General features: G+C 35.9%; 1 protein-coding gene across 3 annotated transcripts in view; it reads right to left on the reverse strand.

The window, feature by feature from the left end:
- The window catches only part of CD3H18orf54 (chromosome D3 C18orf54 homolog), a 50,093-nt gene that overhangs the window by 30,437 nt on the left and 322 nt on the right, over window positions 1–19,334 (reverse strand). For 2 of the 3 annotated variants that reach the window (XM_049619980.1, XM_049619982.1), the window contains exons 2-8: window positions 18,428–18,523; window positions 15,709–16,034; window positions 13,860–14,648; window positions 13,391–13,541; window positions 9,878–9,977; window positions 3,728–3,859; window positions 2,384–2,454 (exon numbers count right to left, since the gene is read on the reverse strand). In XM_049619980.1, the coding sequence (XP_049475937.1) occupies window positions 2,384–2,454; window positions 3,728–3,859; window positions 9,878–9,977; window positions 13,391–13,541; window positions 13,860–14,648; window positions 15,709–15,991 (1,526 nt within the window). In that variant the 5' untranslated portion in view covers window positions 15,992–16,034; window positions 18,428–18,523. Of the gene's footprint in view, window positions 1–2,383; window positions 2,455–3,727; window positions 3,860–9,877; window positions 9,978–13,390; window positions 13,542–13,859; window positions 14,649–15,708; window positions 16,035–18,427; window positions 18,672–19,334 lie in introns of those variants that run through there. The other variant, XM_049619981.1, reaches the window with a different exon arrangement.

The raw sequence follows: 19,334 nt of genomic DNA on the forward strand, positions 1-19,334 counted from the left end.
ATCCTTTCTTGATAAAAATCCTCAAGAAAGTAGGGATAGAAAGATCATACCTCAAGATCATAAAAGCCATATTCAAAAGACTCATCGCTAATATCATCCTCAATGGAGAAAAACTGAGAGCTTTCCCCCTAAGGTCAGGAACACGACAGGGATGTCCACTCTCGCCACTGTTACTCATCATAGTATTGGAAGTCCTTGCCTCAGCAATCAAGACAACACAAAGAAATAAAAGGCATCCAAATCGGCAAGGAGGAAGTCAAATTTTCACTCTTTGCAGACGACATGATACTCTGTACAGAAAACCCAAAAGATTCCACCAAAACACTGCTAGAACCGATGCATGAACTCAGCAAAATCAGAGGATATAAAATCAATGCACAGAAATCAGTTGCATTTCTATACACCAATAATGAAGCAGCAGAAAGAGAAATCAAGGACTCAATCCCATTTATATATAATTGCACCAAAAACCATAAAATACCTAGGAATAAACCTAACCAAAGAGATGAAAAATCTATACACTGAAAACTATAGAAAGCTTATGAAAGAAATTGAAGAAGACACAGAGTAAAAGGAAAAATATTCCATACTCATGGATTGGGAGAACAAATATTGTTAAAATACTGATACTACTCAAAGCAATCTACATATTCAATGCAATCCCTATCAAAATAACACCGGCATTCTTCACAGAGCTAGAACAATCCTAAAATTTGTCTGGAACCAGAAAAGACCCCAAATAGAAAAAGCAATCTTGAAAAAGAAAACCAAAGCTGGAGGCATCACAATTCTGGACTTCAAGATGTACTACAAAGCTGTAATCATCAAGACAGTATGGTACTGACCAAAAACAGAACTTAGATCGATGGAACAGAATAGAGAACCCAGAAACGGACCCACAAACATACGGCCAACTAATCTTTGACAAAGCAGGAAAGAATATCTGATGGAATAAAGACAGTCTCTTCAGCAAATGCTGTTGGGAAAACTGTACAGCAACATGCAAAAGACTGAACCTGAACCACTTACTTACATCATACACAAAACTAAACTCAAAATGGATGGAAGACCCAAACATAAGACAGGAAGCCATCAAAATCCTCGAGAATGCAGACAAAAACCTCTTTGACCTTGGATGCAGTAACTTCAGACAAAAACCTCTTTGACCTTGGATGCAGTAACTTCTAACTCAACATGTCTCAGGAGGCAAGGGAAACAAAAGCAAAAATGTACTACTGGGACCTCATCAAGATAAAAAGCTTCTGCACGGTAAAGGAAACAATCAGCAAAACTAAAAGGCAACTGACAGAATGGGAGAAGATATTTGCAAATGACATATCAGATAAAGGGTTAGTATCCAAAATCTATAAAGAACTTATCAACCACCCAAAAAACAAATAATCCAGTGAAGAAATGAGCAAAAGACATGAATAGACATGGAAAAATGCTCAACATCACTCATCATCAGGGAAATACCAATTAAAACCACAATGAGATACCATATCACACCCGTCAGAATAGCTAAAAATTGACAACTCAGGCAACGACAGATGTTGGCGAGGATGCAGAGAAATAGGAACCCTTTTGCACTGCTGGTGAGAATGCAAACTGGTGCAGCCACTCTGGAAAACAGTATGGAGGTTCCTCAAAAAATTTAAAATAGAAAACTACCTGACGACCCAGCAATTGCACTACTGGCTATTTATCCAAAGGATACAGGTGTGCTGTTTCAAAGGGGCACATGCACCCCAATGTTTATAGTAGCACTACCGACAATAACCAAAGTATGGAAAAAGCCCAAATGTCCATCGACAGATGAATGGATAAAGATGTAGTATATATATACAATGAAGTATTACCCACCAATGAAAAAGAATGAAATCTTGCCATCTGCAACAACATGGATGGAACTAGAGTGTATTATGCGAAGCAAAATTAGTCAGAGAAAGACAAGTATCATATGACTTCACTCATATGTGGAATTTAAGATACAAAACAGATGAACATAAGTGAAGGGAAGCAAAAATAATATAAAAACAAGGAGGGGGACAAAACATAAGAGACAAATATAGAGAACTGAGAGCTGCTGGAGAGGCTGTGGAAGGGGGGATGGGCTAAATGGGTGATGGGCATTAGGGAAGACAATTGTTAGGATGAGCACTGTGTGTTATATATAGGGGATAAATCACTGGATTCTACTCCTGAGATCATCATTGTAATATATGTTAACTTGAATATAAATTAAAAATTAGCATTTTTAAAGATATCAAGTCTATCTATTCTTAGAACTACTTAATTTCTCCTGGAATCTTCTGATTTCAAAGAGATGACTAAAATGGATTTGTATCCATAACATCTTAAGAAATTAGTAGAGAATACTTACTTTTGAAGTGATCTAGTAATAGGAACCATACTTTCCTTCAACTGTAATTGAGAGAAATTGTCTTCTGAAACCTATTATTAAAAACACCAAATATAACAAAATATTGAAAATATTATATAACTATAAACTTAAGTGCTACTTAGTATGTGAACAATGAGAACATTAAAAAACAGTCTACATTTCCAAAGAAATAATTCTAGCAAATAATTTTCAGTAAAGCATTAAATATTTTCTTTATTCTAAAAATAAAACTACTACTTATTCATCTTTCAAGTATGCTTCTAAATTATATGTCCAATAAAAATAAAACCTTGGCTTCAAATTAAGACTATAATGAACAAGGTTATGTCTCAATGATGTCTAACAGGAGGGGGAAAAGGGATACATTACACGCTATATGTTACTGTAATAATCATTAAAATGTATAGAAAATTGAAATACAATTCAGGCTTGACAGTTTCCAAGAATTACAAATTCATTTGTAATTTAACCTGAATTTCATAAAGCTCCACTGAATAAGAATAACAAAGCAATGACAATAAAAATATTTATTAAGTATTTACCAGCTATTAAGTTTTTATCAGGAGCCAAGCACTATATAAGTACTTCACGTAGTCTGTCTCAATTTATCTTTTCAACAACCACATTTTACAGAAGAAGAAACTAAAACTAAAGAGGTTTAGAGATGTGTACAAATACTGCACTTGCTAGTTAAGTGGCAGAATTAGAATTTACAATCAGACTTGTGAGAGTATAAATACTGTACTATTGTGAAGAAAACTCTACCCCTATAGAATAGCAGTCTAAAGCACCAAGAGATTTCGAAATTCCTAGGCAATACATAAAAACACAATGGGTTTTGAAATAAAATTTTACATTAACTATAAGAAAAGTCAAACACATGGTAACAATAAAATTTCAGCAGACATAGGTTATGTAGAGAAGTCCAAAGTTGAAAAGGATTTCCAGGCCTCCTCAAATATAAATACAAAAAGTTGGGTTATACCAATAATGTTGCAGTGCATTAAAAAACAATTCCTACAATCCTTCCATAACTATAATTGTAACACTGTCATATCTAAACAAGATGCTGTATTTATAACCATGAACAAAAGAGGATAATCTATTCAGGGGTACACAGCTACAGAAATGTAACAGTATTAAATTTGAGTTAATTTTTACAAAAAATTACAGTATTACAACTCTAGAACATGAGTTATGTGGCATGTTTATTGACATAAAACTAGAGGTCAAACTGAAAAAGATCTGGGAAGGTATCGTATATCTCCACAGATCTTAATTCACATTCACAGATCTCAATTCATAAATCAAGTTTGTGCTTACTTGCTTAATTTCTTCTTTCAGATCTACAGTTTTATTCTGATTAAAACTTTCTTGTACTGCTTGAAGATTAAATAACATTTGTTTCAGGGCTTCAACAGGACCATGATGTTTCCCTCCAGAAAGGGTACAGCTCTGACATAAAACAGATGAATGATTAACCAAGCAAATTCATGGAGGAAAAAGTTTTATTTTGTATTTTCCCCACAATATAAAATGCAAAAATTCAAATCAATAATGTGTTTTGAAAAGTCATTATTGTAACTCAACACCTCCCCTTACCCAATTGCAAGTTATTTAGAGACAACCATGAAGTTTGACACATCCTTTCTAGTCCCTGCTCTTTTCAAATGAACAGTACATGTTCACATTTGCAATGCTTTCATTTATACATTTAAAATCACAGATTTTTAGAAATGGAAGGTCCTCAGAGCTCAGGTAGGCCAACATGCTCTTTCTCGGGTATGTAAATAAAGCTAGTTATTAGCTGAACAAGAACCAGAATTTCAAATACAGCATTCTCTAAACACTTTTAAATGTTTTCACACAGAGAATGCTAGTTTTTCACTTACTCATTGGTCACACATTCCTTGCTATGTAAAAAAACACTCAAACCTCAATTATCAACTGATCTTACGTGCATCCAAAGAAGGCAACAGCACTAAATAACATGATCAGGATTCTTTTAAGAGAATCCATAAGGGATATTTTTTAAAACTTTTTTTCAAGTCTTCTTACCAACCTATTATTTTTATATCTTTCAAATGAGTTGCTGTGTTCTGGTAGCTACCACATAATGGCCACATAATAATATATTTCGGTATAGACAATATAACTGACATACTATTTAAACTTCAAGTCTAGAGGAAGTTGTTGACAAGCACAAGAATATTAGAAATAGAATCTCATTAGTGAAGAGGTTCAAAGTTAAGCACGCTCTCCACAATTACATGAATAGAGTATAAGAAATGGGATATAGAAATGTAAAATGATGCAGCTGCTGTGGAAAACAGTATGGCAATTCTTCAAAAAATTAAACACAGAATTACCCTATGATCCCCTTCTGCCTATATAGGTAGAAGAAATAAAAGTACAGACTCAAAACAGATTATTTATACACCCATATTTATAGCAGCATTATTCACAATAGCCAAAAAGTAGAAACAGCCCAAGTATCCATCACAGATGAATGGGTAAACAAAACATGGTGCATACAATGAAGTATTATTCAGTCTAAGAAAGGAAGGAAATTTTGACATATGATACAACATGGACGAACCTTGAAGACATTAGGTTAAGGGAAATAAGCCAGTCACCAAAAGACAGATACTGTATGGTTCTTACATGATGCCATGGACTGAACTGTACCCCTCCCAACAAAAATTCATGTTGAAGCCCTAACCTCAAATGCAGCTATATTTGGAGATAGGGCCATAAGGAAGTAATTAAGGTTAAATGAGGTCATATGGGTAGGGCCCACATACCACAGGATTAGTGTCCTTCTAATAAAAGACACCTGACAGCTCAAGGAAAGGCCATGGAAGGACACTGTGAGAAAGCAGCTGCCTACAAGCAAGGAAGAGAGCCTTCACCACGAACAGAATCAGCTAGCACTTTGATCTTAGATTCCCCAAACTGCAGAACTGTGAGAAATAAATTTCTACTGTTTAAGCCACCCAGCCTAAAGTATTTTGTTATCACAGCCGACTAATAAAACATGTAAGGTTCCTAGAGTAGTCAAATTCATAGAAACAGAAAGCAGAATGGTGCTAGCCAGAGGCGGGGCAAAAGAGGAATGGGGAGTTAGTATTTAATGAGTATAGTTTCAGTTGGGGAAGATGAAGAAGTTCTACACATGGACAGTGGTGATGGCTGCACAACAATGTGAAGGTACTTACTGCATAGAACTGTACACTTAAAAATGGTTAAAATAGTAAATGTTATGTTACACATATTTCACCAAAATTTAAAAAATAAAGAAAAATAGGGACGCCTGGGTGGCTCAGTTGGTTAAGCTTCCATCTTTGGCTCAGGTCAAGATCTCACAGTTCATAAGTTTGAGAGCCCCCCGCATCAGGCTCTCTGCTATCAGTGTAGAGCCTGGAGCCTGCTTCAGATCCTCTGTTCCCCCTCCTTGGCCCCTCCCTCACTCATGTTCACACCTGCTCATGCGCTCTCTCTCAAAAATAAACAAATATTTTAAAAAGTGATAAAAATAAAGAAAAATAAACAAGGATTAAGGATTCAATTAGCCTTATCCTCCTGACTCTTGTAGACAGACCTGAAGCATTATCTCTAAGTTACATGCATTCAGCCACTGCCTTAAAAAAATAAACATTAAAAAAAAATTTTTTTTCTAGTTGCCTGATGCCAACCATAAGGGTTACAAAAGCCTGGAGTGGATTTTTCATGCAAACTAGTGATCAGAGTTCCAAAAAGAAAACTGTGAAATAGATTACATAAACTATTTGTGCAATTCACTAATGAACATTTAATAAATGTTGGTATGTCTGATAGAATTTGTCCTGAGACTCGTCATTAAAACTTGAGTGAATGTCTTGGAGTATATCTTTTTTGTATAGCTCTCTCAGAACTATAGTAATGTTTCACATATTCAAAAAACAATTTAAACCAAATAGAATGTGGTTTAAACCCAGTAAGTACAATAAAAATTAACAACCTAACAGTATTACAATTGAACAACATGAACACACTGAAGGGTTGGGAAGAAAATAATTAACCAAGGTAACTTTGGAAAACAGTAATTTGACTGGGTATTGTAAGGCTAAAGATAAAAAGAACTATACATAAATAATGTGATCTAGTTAGTAAATTTGTTCCTTACAGGGATATGGATTAGCAATTGTCAAACTATATGTATGCTAAGAATGAACAAATAGTTAAGAGACTATGGATAATAATAGGATTCTTACCAGTGGAGAAAGAAGTTACAAATAAGTAACAAGAAAGGCTAAAACAAGCCATGCAGGACTGAACTGGAGTCAAAGGTATAAGTATAAACTCATGATTTTATACATACATATAAACTATGACACATATACAAATATAGAAATATAGATGTGCATGTGTGCACAGTCTCAAAATATCTCCGTTTATTAATTACAAGGGGAAACTGTAATTTTACTAAAGAGACAGCCAGTAGACACCAAGTGTTCAAGGTTAACATCACAAGTATTAACATAATTGTGTATATTAATATATTATTAACATATTGCTATGGACTGAATGTTTGTGTTCCCCTAAAATTCTTATGTTGAAGTCTAATCCCAATGTGATGGTATTTGGAGAAAGGACTTTAGTGAAGTAATTAGGTCATAAGGGTGGAGCCTTCATGAATGGGATCAGTGCCCTGATCCAAGAGACACAAGAGGGCTTGCTTCCTCCCTGTTCTCTGCCATGGGAAATTATGTGGAAAAGATGGCATCCTGGGAAGCAGGACCTCACCAGACACCTTGATCTTGGACTGCTCAGCCAACAGAAATAAATGTGTGTTGTTTAAGCCACCATGTCTATGGCATATTTATTAAAGTAGCCCAACTAAGACACATATCAGACACAAATCAATGATATCAATATAACATGAACCCTCTGATATGATGCACTGAGAAGGGCATAGCATGATTCCTATTGCATTCTTGCCAAAATGCATAACCTCATTCTGATCATGAGAAAACGTCAGACAAACCCTGAGGAACTATCAACAAAATAACCAACCAGTACTCTTCAAAAGTGTCAAGATCATGACAGACAAGGGAAGACTGAGGAACTATCACAGACTGATGTAGACTAATGAAAACTGACAACTGGGGGCACCTGGATGGCTCAGTTAGACATCTGACTTTGGCTCAGGTCATGATCTCATGGTTTGTGGGTTCAAGCCCCACATCAGGCTCTGTGCTGACAGCTCAGAGCCTGGAGCCTGCTTCAGATTCTGTGTGTGTCTTTCTCTCTGCCCCTCCCCTGCTCGTGCTCTCTCTCAAAAATAAACATTAAAAAAAATTTTTTTTTAAGACTATTTTAAAAGGAATCATGACAATTAAATGCAATGTTGAATCCTGGAATAGGACACTGGTAGAGAAACTAGTGAAATTAGAGTAAAGTCTATAGTTTAGATAACAAAATTATACCTAAGTTAATTCCCTGTCTGTGATCATTATTCTACAGTATGTGAGATGATAGCATTAGGGAAGCTGAAAGAATGGTGACAGGAATTTTGGGTGCATCTAAAATTATTAAAAACAAAACAAAAACACCCTGGTAGTGAGATTGTGTGTGTACTGGCAGGGGAAAAGGAACCACTGATTAGTATTTAACATTCATTCATCTCAAACTTAAAAGAACTTCTACAAATTTGTTCTTCTACTAGTGCTTTTTACCTAAGTAAATGGCATCACCCAATCTTTTAGCTGCTTGGCTCAAACATCTGAAATTCATTCTTTGAATTCTATCTCCATCCTACTTGGTCTATATCTTCAAAATATATGCCAAGTCTACCCATTTCTGACTACGTCCAATGTACCCACCCTAAGCCAATCCTATCCCAAAAGACTGAAAAAGTCTCCTAACTAGGTTCCCTGCTCCTTCACCAGCTCCTTTTAAGTCTATGCTCCATATAGCTGCCATTTTATATTTTAGAATGTAGATCTGATCATTTCACGCTTCCACTCAAAACACTCCAGTGACTTCTCATCTCACCTAAATAAAACATAAAAATCTTCATTCCATCACTTGTAAGACGGTACATGATCTGGTTCCTGGTTATCTCTCCATCTTACCATCCTTCTCTTGTTCATTCTGACTGAGCTACACTACTAGAGTCTGATATTTCCTAAACATGCCAAATACAATTCTGCCTTGGGGTTTCTGCAATTACTATTACTTTTACATGTAAAGTTATTTCCTCAGGAATATCTGGCTTATTCACTCATTTTAGATTTTTGCTCAAGTATCACCTCAACAGAGAGATCATTCCTGACTACCCTATCTAAAATTGTACCTGTATTTTCCTATCCCAACTAATGTTTCTTTATAATACTTACAGTACTCCCTTATGTGTCACATACTATATATTTGTTTAGTTTGTCTCTCCAAGTGGAATAAAAAATCCAAGACACAAGGATTTCCTCCCTCTTATTCACTACTGGGGAGACAGTTCCTAAAGAAGTGCTTGGCCCTCAAATATTTATCAAATAAATATTTAATAATTAAGCTTCACTTACCCAACATCTGCTATAGTATCTTACACAAAGTCCTAAGATCAAACATATTATGAAAGTCTCTACTTTCTCTAGTAAATTTCATCGGAGGAACTCAGTTTATTAAATTTTTCAGTTAATTTTTGAGTGTTCAACCTCCCAAATCTTCCAGATTTTAAGATCCCAAAAGTATGGTTTCAATATTTAACAGCCATGGCTGTATTTCTATGTCAAATTATATATAATTCCTTACGTGCATACATACACATTATTTTTTATTGTGGGGTTACATGCAAGATGCACATATGTTGATTTTGCAAAACTGGGTAATAATTTTCCTATATTAAATTAGAGATTTATGTGGCCCCTGGGTGGCTTAGTCAGTAAAGCATCTGACTTTAGCTCAGACCATGATTTCATAGTTTGTGGGCTCGAACCCCACGTCGGGCTCTGTGCTGACAGCTCAGAGCCTGGAGCCTGCTTCAAATTGTGTCTCCCTCTCTGCTCCTCTCTCCCTCCCTCTTCCCTCTCTTTCTCAAAAATAAACATTAAAAAAGTTTTCTTTAATTAAAGAGGTCTATAATTTTTTCTTAGTTAGAAACACAACTCTCAATAATCAACCATCTTATGGGAAAATATAACTTACTTTATAATGGTATGCTTTATACATTGTCCAAAAAAAACCAAAACCAAACAAACAAAAACATAATTTAAGCTCTCTGTAGCGTTCAATCCCAGGTCCCTCTACTTTAAAATACTAAAATAAAATTATGAATAATTCTAGGAGTGATGCTTTTATGCATTTATGTTGAGGAAGAGGGGATTTGAATCTTTTTTTTTTTTAACAACTCAGAAATTAAAATCTGTATAGTAGTCATAAATCCTTTTAATAAAAAAATCCTCTTTTAAGAAGTTAAAAAGATTTAATTTCACCCACCTGATTATCATTTAAAAAATCTTCAAGAAACCCTTTAGTACACTTTGCCCTTGAAGTTTGTTGAGGATTATCATCAGAGTTAACAGGAACAGGAGATTTGCTAAATAGGATTTAAGGATACAAGAAAGTAATTAAGTTCCCAATTTACAAAAATTAGTCTAGGGGCACCTGGGTGGCTTGGTCGGTTAAGCGTCCGACTTCGGCTCAGGTCATGATCTCGCGGTCCGTGAGTTCGAGCCCCACGTCGGGCTCTGTGCTGACAGCTCAGAGCCTGGAGCCTGTTTCAGATTCTGTGTCTCCCTCTCTCTGACCCTCCCCCATTCATGCTCTGTCTCTCTCTGTCTCAAAAATAAATAAACGTTAAAAAAAATTTTTTTTTTAAATTAGTCTATAACTGAATGGTTATCATTTAAATACAAATAATCACCAATAAACAACCATTGCGAATACAATTCATATTAATTTTGCTTGGTGATTCCCTATCTCTCTAAACTGATATTAGAATCTCACCCTCCCTATCTCCTTGTTTCTCCTTTAGAGCTTTTTTTTTTTTAATATATATTTTTTAAGCTTATTTATTTTTGAGAGAGAGAAAGAGGGAGAGAGAGCACGTGCGCGCCAACAAGTGTGAGCAGGGGAGGAGCAGAGAGAGAGGGAGACACAGAATCCGAAGCAGGCTCCAGGGTATGAGCTGCCAGGACAGAGCCCAACAAGGGGCTCCAACTCCTGAACTGTGAGATTGTGACCTGAGCTGAAGTCGGAGGCTTAGCCGACTGAGCCACCCAGGTGCCCCTCTCCTTTAAAGCTTTAAGAAAAAATTATCAAGTGAAAACATTAGTCCTCAAACAAATAAGCCTTGAACTATGGCTACACTCCAAAAGCTCATTTGTGTGAAATAAGCAGTACATTTTTCCAAATAAACAGTTAGTTACCCAATGATAATAAAACCCCCCACAAATATATGAGTTTCTACTGGGATGATAGTTACATGCTCTTCCACGTCAAAGCAACAGGTCCTGCCCTCCAGAACTGGCATTAATAAAGAGGACGGATTATAGTAGGAAAAAGATCAATTGTGAAATTAAAACTCCTGAGTTCAAACCTCAATCCCACTCACTATGTGACTTTATATAATTTATTTACCTAAACTTCAGTTTTACATTAGTAGTCCCACTTATCTCACAGAAGTATTGCATAAATTAACTCTATGTACCTGGCACAATAAATATTAGTTTCTTTCTTGATGTTTCAAGGGACAGTAGGGCAACCCCAGCAAAAGTCAGAATTCTCCCAAAACAAATTCTATTAGTCACAGAGAACAAAGTCATTCTTTCTCATTTATATATCAACATAAAATGTGTTTCTAACTCAAGTAATCAGATATCTAAGAATCTTTCCCTAACATATAAATGTCACAATTCTAATTTTTTCTTAATAATTAGCAGCACTTCATTATTGACTCCTTTGATTTGTAACTTACTATGAGGTTTTTCTTACTCCCACGTAGTCTTTTCTCACATTCTTTACCAAAGGAGTTTGCACATCCATCTACCACCATCAAAAAGCATTTACCAGATTACTGAAGATGGGTGTGGGATACATAAGAATTCATTATACTATTCTTCTACTTTTGTATTTCTTGGAAATTTTCCATTATAAAAATGTTAAACAAATACAAAAAAAAAGCAGTTATCTTATTGTGGTTGTGTTCTACCTTTCAGTATACTACCTTGACTACTTCCTAGTCAATTTTTGTTTTGATGGTAGATTGACAATAATTTGTCAACACCATACTAAGGTCAGATCTATTCCTTCTGACAATCCATCATTCATTTTATGTACAAACATACCCATCACAATATGAATTCAATCTTCCAGAAGTCAACTTCTATATGCAAGGTACTGGGCCAAACCAACGATTATAATAATAATTATACAAGCATAAATTATAGTATCTAATTACATAATACACTAAAAGCATTCAAAAATTTCATTCTTAAACACCTCTGATACTATTTGCTCACCCATTCTTGTTGGTTGCAATTGAAAGTAAAGTATTCATACTATGGTACTTTACAATTACCAAGACCAACTGACAAGAAAATAAGAAATTAGAAAAAAAGTTTAAGAATTAAGTGAGCTAATTATTAACCCAAGTTTCAAAAAATAAAGATACTATTGAAGCAACAATTGAGAAATAAAGCTAAATGAGGAAAAAAAAATATTCTGGATAATTATCACCACTATTAACAATTTACAAGACAGCTCATCATAAGTCAGAAATTGTCCTAAGTACCTTATATTCTCTAATCAAATGAATCCTCACAACAACCCCAAGTAGAGAATTTATATAAGGTCTTGTACAAAACAGTTTAACTTGTATAAGGTGTCAGCAAAGACAAAAAAAGTAACAGAGCTACGATTCCAAACCAGAATTATATTAATTGTCCATATTAAAAAAAAAAAATAAGATGTTCAACTGAGAAGTGATCAAAAAATGGATCCAGCAATTAACAGACTCTGTCTATAACAGAGTATGACAGAATGAAAGTTTAGACAACAGAAGATAATAAATTATCAGAGCGTAAGGCAGGATATAGGGTTACCAAGAATGCATTTCTTATGAGTTCAGACAATAATATCACTAAGGAAAAAAGCTTTCCTACCTAAGCTCAATTCTTACTCCACACCACATTCATAGGCATCGATGTAGACAGTTTAAATTATTCTGAGAAACCATGTTGTAACAAGGTTAAGCACACAAATAAAAACAATATTAGAAACTACAAAAATGTATTACAATAGACCATACCAAAACACCACCACTGTTTAAGGAAAATAACGACTAAGAGAAAATAAAATGTAAACGAAAAAAATGGATAACTGCATAACTCCATATTTGGAAAGAATATAGAGGGAGAAAAAAACTTAAAAGTAAAAAGAAAACAAGAATTTCATAGCACTTTTCCATCTGCAAAATAGGTTGCTTTTGGTTGTGATTTTTCACCAGTAAAATCAGTATTTTACAGTGTAACAAAAAAAAACACATAAAGACAAAAGTTGTATAATGTGCCTAAGGTTATGCAACATTACACCATCTTGTGGTAACAACTGAAAAATGCAATTCAAAGAAACAACACAAAGGCAACATTCTATAGAATTAACATGTCACTATAATTGTCAATTATCACAGAGTTATGTAAAAAATAAACTAACTGGGGCGCCTGGGTGGCTCAGTCAGTTAAGCATCTGACTTCAGCTCAGGTCATGATTTCACAGCTCGTGAGTTCAAGCCCCACATCCGGCTCTGTGCTGACAACTCAGAGCCTGGAGCCTGGTTCAGATTCTGTGTCTCCCTCTCTCTCTGTGCACGTCCCCTGTTCTGGCTGTCTCTCTCAAAAATAAATAAACATTGAAAAAAATTTTTTAAATAAATAAATAAAATAAATTAACTGTTCACACGACATTTTTCACTTGGAGAACTAAAAACTTTTTCCATTGTAACTTACGTACAAAGTAACAGGGATATTTTCCCATGATCTTTCTGCTTCAAGTTTATCTAATGAACAAGGACTATCATCCTTTTTCTTAGACTTCGGTAACTCTTCAGCACAATGCTCTAGATTTCTCTTGGCCTTCAGGATAAGCAATTCAATTTTGTCACCTAATTTAAAAGATTAAATTAATTCAAGAAAAAAAGTAAATGCAGAGCACAACAAAATCTCAAAGGCAACAAACAAGTAAGAATTCAGATAATTTAGAATATACACACATCTGTAACAAATTTTTTAATGACATTTCAAAGGAAAAAAGGGGAGAAGAGACATTTTCTAGGCACAAAATGATACATAAATGAAGACCATCATGTGTTCAAGATTTATCATCTGTTCATTACATCAAGAATGTAACATAAAAGCTCCTAGACATTAGGTCAAATTTATAGCACTTTCTTTGGTTCTTAAAAATAAAACAAAACAATTACCACTGAATGGCTTTTTGGTTTGTCCTGGGAGAACTGGATTCTCACATTGACACTGGCTATGTTGAGAATCACATTTACATTCATTAATCAATCCTTTATCATCATTCAAGGAATCTGAAATGTTTGAGGGTTCAAAAGAGTATTCAAAACAATCTAATTTATTCATAAGTCGAGAAGTTCTTTGTGCCTGGTAACTATGTTTAGGGGAACACTGATCTTCTTTAAATACTTTATATATCCTTTGACTATTTGTATCAGGTAGCAAGTCTTGATGGTGGAGCCACACTGGGTAGGTGAAATCAGGTATACTAGTTATCCCTGAAACATTAAGGTCCGATTTCTGGCTAGTGAGCCATCTTGGGTAATTCTTTTCAAGATTGTGTTCTGAACTGTCCTCGAAAGACAATTTCTTGGAAAAAGGTAAAGATGGTTCAGAAACGCATTTATTAGTCTTACTCACAAGTTTTGGGTTTTTCAGCCTACCACATTGCTTTCCATTTATATTTGTGTATACAACGGGAGTAACTAAGTTATCCTTGCATATGGTAGTGAAGGGTTCTTGAAAATGTTTATTCTTCTCAGTATCTGATGAACTCAGTCTTCCAATGCATTTTTTCTTTTTCTTGCTAATTCGATGATTTGATCCAACATAAGCAAAAGAAAATGATCCATCTGCTGGAAGTTTTAATAGATCATCAGTTGTTAGGCTAATGGAGTCTATGTCATTAACAGTCTTTCTTCTACAGGATAAGGACAAGGAGCTTTTTTTGTGATCAACATTTTCAAAAGCTGAAAAACAAAGCATAGTTCTGTTTATTTCCCTAAATCACATACAACAATACTTCATAATATTTAACAGTAAATGAGAATTAAGAATTTAAGAGTCATTTTTGCTGCTTCCCTTTATCTTCACTAAAGTTTGATTAAAAGTATAAATAGTATAGGTTGATGAAATACAATGTGTTTTCTCACATCTCTTCACTAAGTTGTACACTTTTTTCTCCAACCTCTAAATTTTCCTTTGTTCTTTATTTACCGTTTAACCTTTTTTCATCTAGACCTATCCAGTGCACTAATACACTCATATTATTATTGGTCACTTGACACTGGCTGCAACATAGAAGAAAAATATGCTATTAAACTATGTGGAAAAATAATTTGCTTTCTGCCAATTAAGCCTGCAACAGCATTAACACAAAAAGAACAGCTGTCCTAACAGTCTTCTGGAATATATATTGCTCACATACTTCTAAGAGTTGAATGAAAATTTTTTCCATACTAGGGCTATTCTATAAATCTTCAGTAAAGTGTTAACTGGGTTATCAATAGATGCATTTTCCAAAGTTGTCTTCATGGGAACTGCATCAAGGAAAAACTCTTAACATCTTATATTATTGTCCCATAGAATACAGATCAAGAAGACAGTCTTATCACGTCAACTGGGATTGATCAAGTATAAATTCAGAAAGACTGAGATTTATCTGAAGTCATCAAGCTAGTTAATGAAACTTAGAACCACCATGTCAATGCTCTTTCCATTATGCTAAAATAAAATGGCTTAAGGGTTTAGGATCAACCACCTGCTATTATTAGTCACATTCATCAGCTTCCCCTCCAAGGTCACAAGAAGATCTTAGCTGAAAATTCTTGAGAACCAGAGAATTACAGAATCATTTAAGAAAAATATCCAGACCTCCATATTACATAAGTCATTTTTACCCCAAAGGAAAAAAAAAAAAAGTGTCTAGTTTTTCAAGGCTACAACACATCTTTCAAATGCTTTAAATCAGTGCGGGGAAAACACATACACACACACACACACACACACACACACAAAATAAAAGCATACCATTGTTTGGTTTACAAATATAGTTGGAGAATTCTGGCATATGAGCAGAACACCTATTGTTGTTAATCTTTCCAGTGTTTGCACCAGGATACATCTGGCTTAAATCAAAATCATCAATATAGGCCTGTAGAGCCTGAGAGGCAGAACTATACAGTTTATCCTTATATTGAAAAGAGCCATCAGAGTTAGAGGAATTGCTACCACTCAGGCTGCAGCTTGCTAGCAGAGAAGATACTGAAGATTCCCGAGAACAAACTCTGTGTTTTGTAATTGATTTTGCCATGGCTTCCTCAAAATGGGTTATTTCTATTCATTTCTCTTAAAAACTGTAATACAAAAACAATAGGTTAAGGTTCCATTAAAGAGAATAATAGCCATATAGAGAGAAATTACTAAATTTGTAAACTTTTTATAATCTTCTTTAAAGAATAAAATCCATTTCTATAATTTTTAGGCAATACACATTGATTTTCTATTATTATAATTATTGTGAATTCCTTCATCATTGATTTAGAAAACATTTATTGAGTACCTACTATGTGCCTGGAATTGTGTACACATAATTATCTGAGAACAGTACCAAGAGAAGAGTACTCACTATTTCAAAGTCCTAAAAACTACTGATGAGCAGTCTTTTCTTATGAGAATAGATTCTATGACATCACAATACCTAACACTCCCCTATACAGACTATTTTTTCAATTCATAAGCCTACTATTATACACTGCAGATAGTAGGTGCTCAATAACTTTTTAAAGGCATCAAATGGGGTATTAGAAACAAGAAGCAAGAAGAGAATATCCACTTTTAATGTTGTAAATGCCAATATGTAACTTTAGCCAGCCCTTTCCTGGGGGGAAAAAAAACTGAGAATAAAGTAATTAATAGTATTTATTATAAAGAAATAAACCACAAGTTTATTGAGCTAGCAACATGCTCTTTTCCTAAGATAATATCATTATTGTTAATCATTTTCTCACCTTCATTTTTGGCAATACACTTACCATTTTCACTTCTTATGTTACACAGATTCAACCTACCTCTCTTTTAAAAGAGACTTAGATAATTTGGAAATTGACAACATATTCATCTTAGACTACTAATAATAGGATCTATATCAAATAGGATCATTTGAAAAACTAAAAAGTAACAAACAGGTGTTACTTCAGTACGATATGATACTCTTAAAAATTAAATCAGTGGAAATGGATTTTTTTCTGTACTAAAAAGGAAAGATTAATGTCTAGGACTTAACACATGCTATAATGTTATAAAGTTAATATGTTCAACTTTGGGCTATAATTTTGGGAATGTTTAAGTTAGAACAACTTTTAATGTAATCTTAATAACTACCAAATTTGACTTTAAAATATTGAAAGTTTTCCATTTAAAGAAGAGTAAAACAGCATCCTGCCTCAGCTTTAGAGCATGCATCTGCCTTTGCAGCCACAGAACATAACGGTTAATTAGCCTCTTTGATTTCCCTGAATACTGTGATGTTGGTTTGCCTCCAAAGAATGGCTAGACTAAGTCAGCTGTGCTCTTTCTTTACCGCTTTCACTAATGATGGTTAAATTTTCTCAAGTAAATATGGCTTGACCCAACATTTTCTCCCTTATTCCAACGAAATAAGTCAGAGAAAGACAAACCCCATACAATTTCACTCATATGACACTGGAACACAGGAGAAGGGACCAAAAAAGGAGAGAGGAAACCAAACCAAAAGAGACTCTTAAGTACAGAGAACAAACAGGTTTGATGGAGGGAGGTGGGCAGGGAATGGGCTAAATGGGTGATATACTCTTAAGGAGGGTATTTGTGGGGTGTGGGTGGCTCAGTCGGTTAAGCCTCCGACTTCAGCTCAGGTCACGATCTCACAGCTCGAGAGTTCGAGCCCCGGGTCGGGCTCTGTGCTGACAGCTCAGACCCTGGAGCCTGCTTCAGATTCTGTCTCTGCCTCTCTGTGCCCTCCCCTGCTCGCGATCTGTATCTGCCTGTCTGTCCCTCTCTCTCTCTCAAAAATAAATATTAAAAAAAAAAAATTAAGGAGGGTACTTGCTGTGACGATCACTGGGTGTATATGTTAGTGATGAAACACTAAATTCTACACCTGAAACCAACTTACCATATGTTAAACAATTAGAATTTAAATAAAAACTTGAAATAAAAAACAGAAACAAAAACGAACCCCTAAAAGGTAAAGCTGTTGGATTACAGTTCTCAGTAAGTGGGTAACAACATTTATTTTAGTTCATAGGAGGGCAGAAAGAAAAGCCACAATTGAATTCTCATTGGGGAGAGCTCCCCAAAGAATACAAAAGTAGAATTAACACTTTAACGTTTATTTATTTATTTTTTTTATTTTATTTTATTTTATTTTTTTTAACATTTATTTATTTTTGAGACAGAGAGAGACAGAGCATGAACGGGGGAGGGTCAGAGAGAGGGAGACACAGAATCTGAAACAGGCTCCAGCCTCTGAGCTGTCAGCACAGAGCCCGACGCGGGGCTCGAACTCACGGACCGCGAGATCATGACCTGAGCCGAAGTCGGTTAACCGACTGAGCCACCCAGGCGCCCCCAGAATTAACACTTTAATAAACCCCCCTGCACCCATTACCCTGCTTCAATCAATCACCCACACACCCCAACTTTCTATCCCCCCACTTCTCCGCACTTCCACTACAGGATTATTTGGAAGCAAATCCCATTATCTCACCATTTCTTCCGTAAACACTTCCGCTCCTATCTCCAAAAGGAAATCCATCATTCCGAAGAATGAAATGTTACACGAATGGCAACAAGTTTCAACTACCTTTGATTCAAGAACAGAATGGTCACTGTTAAATAACCAATAGGAACAGCTCGCGCGCAATGAAGAACTCCTAGAAACAACAGCTCTGTGGTTTACGTTTTGACACCGAATTTTGCTTATTCCACAGCTAAACGACAAGAATTAACGGACCCGGGGGGCGCCTGGGTGGCGCAGTCGGTTAAGCGTCCGACTTCAGCCAGGTCACGATCTCGCAGTCCGTGAGTTCGAGCCCCGCGTCAGGCTCTGGGCTGATGGCTCGGAGCCTGGAGCCTGTTTCCGATTCTGTGTCTCCCTCTCTCTCTGCCCCTCCCCCGTTCATGCTCTGTCTCTCTCTGTCCCCAAAATAAATAAAAAACGTTGAAAAAAAAATTAAAAAAAAAAAAAAAAAAAAGAATTAACGGACCCGGAAAGCGAAGATCGCTGGCATCCCTGCGGGAGAGCATCTTTTCCCCTCTCGACGCGCTGGCTTCAATCCTTCCGCCCTTTACCCAGGAGTCACCCACCCTGCAGGATTCCAGCACCCCCGGCGGTCACAAACACTTCAGTTAGCTACTTCCACCCAGAAGTCATTTATTAGGCAGCAGCCGTGAGCCCCACCGGGCGCGGACGGAGTTTTTCCGAGGTGACAGCCCCGAGGGCCCAATCCCCCTTCCGCCCCGCCCTCTTCAATAGACGCCTCGAGTCTCCCGAAGCCCACGTCAGGGCCCCTCCGTCCCGTTCCGCGACTCTCCCCCCGCTCGGGAGCCTCCCGCTAAAGACGTTCTCTTCCCACGGGGAATGTCCACTCGCGCCCGCCCTCAGGAGACGTCCT

Source organism: Panthera uncia (genome assembly GCF_023721935.1).
Source record: "Panthera uncia isolate 11264 chromosome D3 unlocalized genomic scaffold, Puncia_PCG_1.0 HiC_scaffold_8, whole genome shotgun sequence".
Taxonomy (NCBI): domain Eukaryota; kingdom Metazoa; phylum Chordata; class Mammalia; order Carnivora; family Felidae; genus Panthera; species Panthera uncia.